The sequence below is a fragment of the Macadamia integrifolia genome, chromosome 11, assembly GCF_013358625.1.
Source record: "Macadamia integrifolia cultivar HAES 741 chromosome 11, SCU_Mint_v3, whole genome shotgun sequence".
NCBI lineage: Eukaryota > Viridiplantae > Streptophyta > Magnoliopsida > Proteales > Proteaceae > Macadamia > Macadamia integrifolia.
The window spans coordinates 30,781,251-30,788,749 of NC_056567.1; the positions used below are offsets into that span (position 1 = coordinate 30,781,251).

Consider the following 7,499-nt stretch of genomic DNA (forward strand, 5'->3'; position numbering starts at 1 on the left):
GATCCCGTGGATAAAAATATTATCTGAACCTTTAACTAATTCTACCCTTCTCCAAGTCCAATCAAAGGGTCAGATCTCAAAGTTTAAGAAAAATTGAATCCCTTACCCTTTTTGATAGATACATCATCTACCCCTATCAAAAACAAAAATTCTGCTTTTACGTACAGTGCCCAACAGTCAACATCAGGTGGGCATGCATGTAATTTGGAAATGGATAGGGGCAAATCACACGGACTATAAATTAGAAAGGCCCGGTGGCAAATATAGAGAATTTTTTTTTTTCTCTTGGGTGCAAACATAGAGAATTAAGGTCAGGCGAGAAAGGCGAGAAAGGCGAGAAAGGCTTTCCTCGGTTGAGAAGGAAAACAAGTATCGCACACATACCCTCTCTCTCTCTCTCTCTCTCTCTCTCTCTCACATATCATTCTCTCTATTCATTCCCTCTTTTGTTTCTGTTTATCTTTTGATCCCACATCCCACCCCACCGGAAACACGTTAAACCTCTCCTCCTCGTCTCATGTACGTACGATAGAAACCGAAGAAAAGGGAGGAGAAAACAAACAAAACCCGAAAACCACCCGTCTGAAAACCGCCTTCTTCAACCAGAAAACCACCCTTGATTCCTCCCTTTCACATCTTTATACATACCATCATCCCCTAAACCGGGTTTCCTCCTTCGTTACCAATCTTTCCGGTGGTTTGTTTTCCGAAGCCGTACAGGTTTCTTTGGTGTTTTTCCAGCGTGATTTTCTTGAATGGGACGGAACGCGCAGTTTTTGACGGAGAGGGAAAGGTCGGACGACGAGTGATTTATGATTTATCCGGAAGAGGCTTGTGAGGGGCTATTATTGGCTAACGTGAGCCACCGTGCGTAGACTAGGGGAGAAAAAGCCGAAAAGGAGGAAGGAAGTGCGATCGCGGGGGTTTGATACGTGGAGAGCCGTGATTGAGAGTTGGAATATGACAGAGACGGAGAACGAGATGCCGTTGATGCCGTGGGGTACGTGGGAGGAGCTCCTTCTCGGGGGCGCCGTACTTAGGCACGGCACCGGCCCCGCAGCCTGGGACGCCATCGCCGCCGAGCTCCAAGCCAGGTCCCTCCATCCCTGCTCTGTCACCGCCGAGGTTTATTACTCTTTCTCTTTATCCCTCTCCCCCACCCCCTTTTCATATCGCGATTTTTCCTTTTCAAATTTCAAAATCTCGCTCTCGATTCCTTATAATATTCTCTTCTCGTTTATTTCTTAGTAATTTCTCAACTCGCTGCGCAACCAATTTTTCGTATTTTCTGTTTGTTTTTTCAAGCGGGACAAGAAAACACCGGTTTCTCGGTAACCCTAGACGAAGAGGAAGAAGACTTTCTGGTTCTGATTAAAAAAAAAAGAAGACATAATTAATTAATTACTTAATTTGAAAATAAAAAGTTTTAATGGACGGTCCCATCCACTAAAATATATATGGGTGATCTGCTATGCCATGTAGATCGATGATGTGGTTATTTAGGTCTGGATTTATTCTTACAAAATTTATATTAAAATTAGATTATATATTTTCTTATTTAATATTATTTATTAAATTTTATTTTGCCACTTGGTAAACTGTAATTGAACAACTTGATATGAGAGCAGGAGAGTTTGTCCTGTTATCCAGAGAAATAGGTGGGCCCTCTATAGTCTATAGATATACTCTGTACGGGCCCGTCCATACAACCTGCTAAGGAAAACCCTTTTGTATTATGTAGACGGAAATTTCTAGAGACTCGAATGACAACAGTACCCCTCACCAGTATGTTTGGTTATAAGTGGAGTGAATCGCGACGCCCTTGTAACTGTAAGCACTCCACGTGATCCTATTCTGGGCAATAGGGTTAAACGACGTGGGTCGTGGTGTTACGTGGCGTGTTGCTACTCGCTATAGCACTTTTGCGTGGGCGTGACTTCCACGCTAAGAAGTCAAGGGCTTTGTCTAACAGACAAAATCTAATGTCACGCGCCGCGCTGCGCCGATCATACTCTCATCGTATGTCCATGGTAGGGAGAACGGGGCAACTTTAAAAGTTCGCCAGTGGAGACTGCGGGGCCCATCTGTTTTAGGATTTAAGTGTGGGCCCCAATGTGTGGAGGGATCCATTTGCGCTTAACGCGTCGTGTATTACAACAGTCTTTTTGCTATTAAAATTTTTAAAGGGGAAAATGAAAGGAGGGGAAAAGCAGATCTAAAAATGGGCTTTAGTTAGGAAAAATTATTTCTAGGTTGGTTTTTAAAAAATAAAAATATCTTTAATTTCTTAGCTAACAAAATTAACATCTCCGATGCAGGTGTGCAAAGCCAAATATGAGGACTTGCAAGAGCGATTTTGTGGTTGCGCGTGAGTAGAAATTATTTGGAGTTTTCTATTAAATATTTTGGAGAAGAAAATAAGAAATACTTATAAAAAGTAAAAATTGGTTGGGAAAATCTTTCTAGGGAGGAACTTTGGGCTTTTTCTTTTCTTTTCCACTTTTGCCCTTTTTTGGCAAACATGTGTTTTTGATGCAAACAATAATGCAGGGATGTGAATAATTGAATTCCAAAATTGACTTTTGACGATTTAATATTCCTTATTAGAGCTTGGTTCGAGAAGCTTCGCAAGCAACGAGTTGCTGAGTTGAAGCGGGATTTGGAGATATCTGAAGGCTCTATTGGGTCAGTACTTACTCGTTTTTTAATCTTTTAAGTGCAAGAAATTTGGGTGTAACTGGGCCTATCTCACCTGGGCCTTGGGCGAAACCCAAACACAGCCCTTCTAAACTGGGCTAGCTTTTGTACACGTCAGAATAGGCCCTTCGGTTTTGCCAGAACCCAACCCAATTTGAAATCTGGGTCCAAATTTCAGCGATCCAACCCATTATAGGCTATAGCTTCTGACTGGGTTATTGTTGATGGTTCTGCAGCTCTCTAGAGTCAAAGCTTGAGAGTCTCAAGGCCGAAAGAGAAGGAAGCCGCCGTGTGGAATACGATTCCAGTAGGACAGAATCGCCATTAACTGTTGGAAACTCATCGGAAGCAGCCGAATCCTCCGGCAAGGAGGCATCGAAAGATGGTCTGTCTGCTGGTAGCTTCACAGAGGAAAATACCACCGTCTGGTCCCCCAAATGTCACGTGCCGGCAGTGGTGTCGCCACCTCAAGAAAACAATATCATCATTAAACAAGAACCAGAACCAGAACCAGAATCAGCTGAGGATACAAAGCGAGAGAAGACAACAGCGTACGACGATGAGAAGAAGCTTCCGATGGAAGGTATTGTCGGTGTCCAAGGGGGATGTGTGAGGAAGAGGAGAGGGAAGAGGAAGAGGAAGGACTGTACTACTACTACTACTACTACTACTACTGCTACTAGTGGCAGTAGGGACGTCAAGGAAGGGAGTGTTGGAGAAAATGATGTCTCCACATCGGGCAACGTCGCCGTCACCATCCCGGACAAAGAAGACGCAATGAACATTCCGAATAATCGCGAGGTTGATGAACATGCAAAGGAAGGCCGAGGCGTAGAGCTGATGGGAATTTTGGATTTGCTAATGGAAAATGATTGTGCTTCTGCCTTCCGTCGCCGCCTTGACAGCCAGGTAAACAAGCTATTAATCAAACTGGCTCCTCTGCTGTTCAGGTCGGGTCAATGTTGACACCCCTAGACCGACCGGTAACGATGAGAAAGAAGAAGAAACATTCAAATCTTTAATGCCTAAACTACCCGTAATCTTTTTTTGTATTTACAATTAACAGAGGCGAGCGAGGTACAAGAGAAGCGTAAGACGGCACCTAGACATGGAGACCATAAGATCGAGGATCGTGGAGCGTTCGATCACGTCAACCATAGAACTATACCGCGACGTGCTTCTGCTTGCCAACAATGCCGTGGTCTTCTACCCAAAAAACACCCGCCAATACAAGTTAGCCCTCTCTCTGAGGGACCTCGCCGGGAAAATTTTCCGGCGAATTCCCAAGGACACAACCCGAGATACTACCGTCGCTGCAATTGCCTTGGAGACCACCACAACCACAGAAGCTGCTCCTGCTCCTGCTCCTGCTCCTGCTTCTACTCCTGCTCCAACTCCAACTCCAACTCCTGCTCCAGCTCCAGCTCCAGCTCCGGTCGTTACTGAATCGCCTAAACGTAACCCTACGGTGAAGCCACGAAGTGCGCGCCCCTACAACCGCAAAGTGGTTGATGGTGGGAAATTTATTGCGGGTACTCAGCCGCGAGAAGATAAGAAGGCACGAGATGCCGCTTCTTCTCCGGCGGCTTCCACTTCGCCTGTAAAGAAAGGCGTTGGACGGCCGGCGAAGTCTGGACGTGGAGGTGCTCGTAAGCGGGCGGAGGTTCCGGTTAAGGCAAGGAAGAGAGCTCGCAGAAGTTGAAAAGGGTGTGAATACTTTGCTTAAATTGTGATTATATGTGTAAACAAGGAGAAAGAAAACGAATTGCACAAAAGAAAACCCAAAAGAGAAACCAGAAAGTTTAGGAAAGGAAAGAAAAGGAAATGAAACAAACAGTAACAGTTAGAAAAACAAAGTTGTATAGCATCAGCTGCGGTTAGATGTAGACAGTAGGAACTAGGATTCTAGGTAGGGTCATATGTTGTATTTTTCTTTTTTTTCCTTAGCAATGTAAAGTGAAGCTGGAAACTCTGGAATCATCTGAGAATCTTTAATCTTCAGAGGCTTTTGTTAAATCAAGGTTTTAAAACTCCGGGCGCAGATAAACGCCTAAACAATAGACAGACACATGGGTGTGGAAAGATCATGCTGCCCCGTGCTAAAAATACTTGTGCCAACATTTCTATTGGTTGTATGTGTTGGTGTGTACTTTCTTCAATGGATAGTGTTACCTTGCCTTTATTTTATTTACCACTGATTTAAAGTGATAGTGGATTTTGTTTACTACAATTTAAAACTCATGAGTGAGAAAGATTGCTTGGATTCCATATCAGATGTGATAAATCTTATGTAAAGACTTTGAAAAAATATGGCTAGTTTTACTGAATAAGTTCGACTTGAGTACTAGGGCAGTAATCTGGTATAAGCACATTTAAGGACTTGGGTATCATCTCTAAGTTTTACCCGAATTCTGACAAATGATATTAGAGCAGTAATCTGGTATAAAGACATTTAAGGACTTGGGCACAGTCTCTAAGTTCTACCCAAGTTCCAACAATACCATACTAGAAAACTAAATGGAAACAAGCAAAAGCATAGAGAATAGAGATTCTTGAATAGTAGTTAGCATCTTAAGGTGGAAGCACGGCTCCAGATAAAACTCTGTTTATGTTGAGGGCCTGAGGGTGTGGATCAAATGCCCACAGAACCTTGTATAGATGAGAACAAGAGAGAGTTTTACCTGATTTCTAACAAGTGGTATGAGAACAGTAATTTGTTATAGACTTATAAGAACTTGAGCACTATCTCTAAGTTCTACCCGAGTTTCAAGAATACTATACTAAAAAGCTAAATGGAAACAAGCAAGCATATGGACTGGAGATTCTTGTATAGTAGTTAGCATTTTTGGTGGAAACATGGCTCCAAATAAAACTCTGTTTATGTTGAGGACTTGAAAGTATGGATAGAAGGCCAACAGAACATGGGTGAGAATAGGTTTGGCCCTAGGATTGACTACCTATATCTCGATGGGCTGGGCTTGTGAAAATTATGGCACCTAAGAAAGCTCTGTTTATGTTAAGGGCTCGAAATCTTGGATTGAATGCCCACAGAACCTCTATTGAACAATTATACTTCCAAAAAAAGCAATCTGAGGATCTGAGCAATCCACTAATAACTCAAAGAAGAAGAAAAAAAGGTTCTGCGAAGTGGGCCCAATAGGTTGGGACGAAATATGCAAACCAAAAGAATTGGGAGATTAGGATCTAGAACAACCAAAATCTCAAACTAAGGTTCCTTTAATTGCAATGAAAATTTAAAGGGAAGGGAAGTGAAATTTTCATACTTAAAAAAACAAAATTATAATTATTACCCCATGTGATTGTATAAATTACTTAATTTTTTTAACCATATTTAATAATATATTTTACATGTAATTTTATTTTTTATCAAAGGGCTTTGGATGCAAAAAAATGTGAAATTTTATAACTAAATATGGAATGATTTGAAGTTGATGTTAAAGTCACATGGGTAATGATTACATATATTTCTTTTAAGTATGAAAATTTCACTTTCTTTCTCTTTAATTCCCTTACAACCAAACATAGCCTAATGGCTTTGTTTGATGCAAGGATAGCAGTATAAGCACCCAATTCTTGAATCCATATATAGTTCTTCAAATAAGAAATTTGGGGAATATATTAGGATAGAGTGCATCCAAACCAAAACCGCCCTCGCAAATTTGCATCCTAATAGAATGTGATCCACAGACTTTATTTGAGTACTACATCTTTGACATGACATATCCAATGGAATACGGCCGATACAACCGATAAGATATCGATACTTGAAACCATGGCTATGAGAGAGGGCTTCATTGGTAGCTTGACCTTGAGCCCAAACATGCTAGAGAAAACTTTTGATCTTAGGTAAAGTCTAGACAAATCAAATACGCTTTCATCCTGCATCTAGAAAAACGCTACCTAAGGAGCATCTTGAAGAAGGTCTAGAAGAGAGCTGCCCATGATAAAATGTTTTGTTAGAATATGGTACATTGATTTGACCGAGAATTGGCCCAATCTAGATGCACCTCAATTGTTTCAAACTTTCAATTTTTGGAATAGGATATTTGCGGAATCTCCGATGTTTGGAATCATCACTTATTCCCTAGTATTTATATGAGATTCTTTTTCTTATTTTTAGGCAAGCCTCTTAGAGGGGCTTAGTTGTTCCATGATTTATATTTCGTGTTTCATTTTCTTTTCATTTGTTTCAAGAAATGCATCAACTAATTCCTATTCTATATCAACTAATTCCTATTCTTTCTTTTTCTATTGATCCTTTTCCGATCGAGATGCATGGATCCATGAACCTATATATCTATAGATCATGTTCATGGATTAATAAAAATGTGGTTACCAAAAAAAAAAAATAGATTAATCAAAATATATAAAAACTCTATTTGCCTCCGCCATTCTATGAGTCTCTTCCATTTTTGTATATGGCTTCACCACCTCCTTTGGTAGCATCTATTAACTCAAAAACTTAATTTGAAAGTCATATTTTGTCCCAGGCATTTTCGGGATGCCCCTAATAACCAACTAATGAATGGCTAATGCTTTTCTTCACGTATATCCTATTTTAAAATTTAAAATTAGATATGTCTGCAATTGCCTTGACTGGCCCATAAATAATTTCAACAATCAAAGCATTGTATTTTTTTATGCATCCTAATGGTAGCTTTTGCCTTTCTCAGTCAGCTTCTGTCAAAATCAATTGTTCTATCTTAATGGGGAATGTAGCTCTATGTGCACTTTCAATGATGCAAAGGTCATGCAACTAGGCAACGATTGCTTGCCTTGCC

At 40.8% G+C, this 7,499-nt stretch overlaps 1 protein-coding gene across 1 annotated transcript; it reads left to right on the plus strand.

Annotated features, from left to right (window-relative positions):
• The first annotated feature begins 310 nt into the window (after window positions 1-310).
• Window positions 311-4,713, plus strand: LOC122092716. Its single transcript, XM_042662958.1, has 5 exons — window positions 311-1,125; window positions 2,319-2,368; window positions 2,608-2,685; window positions 2,934-3,606; window positions 3,764-4,713. Exons 1-5 carry the CDS (start codon window positions 961-963, stop codon window positions 4,397-4,399), a joined length of 1,602 nt encoding a protein of 533 aa, XP_042518892.1. The 5' UTR covers window positions 311-960; the 3' UTR covers window positions 4,400-4,713.
• Window positions 4,714-7,499: the final 2,786 nt, after the last annotated feature.

Excerpts from the sequence above, each read along its gene's own strand:
- LOC122092716 (XM_042662958.1), top strand. The coding sequence starts at position 961 with ATGACAGAGACGGAGAACGAGATGCCGTTGATGCCGTGGGGTACGTGG. Across the intron at positions 1,126-2,318 it reads CCTGCTCTGTCACCGCCGAG|GTGTGCAAAGCCAAATATGA; the intron begins GTTTATTACTCT and ends TCTCCGATGCAG. Across the intron at positions 2,369-2,607 it reads GAGCGATTTTGTGGTTGCGC|AGCTTGGTTCGAGAAGCTTC; the intron begins GTGAGTAGAAAT and ends ATTCCTTATTAG.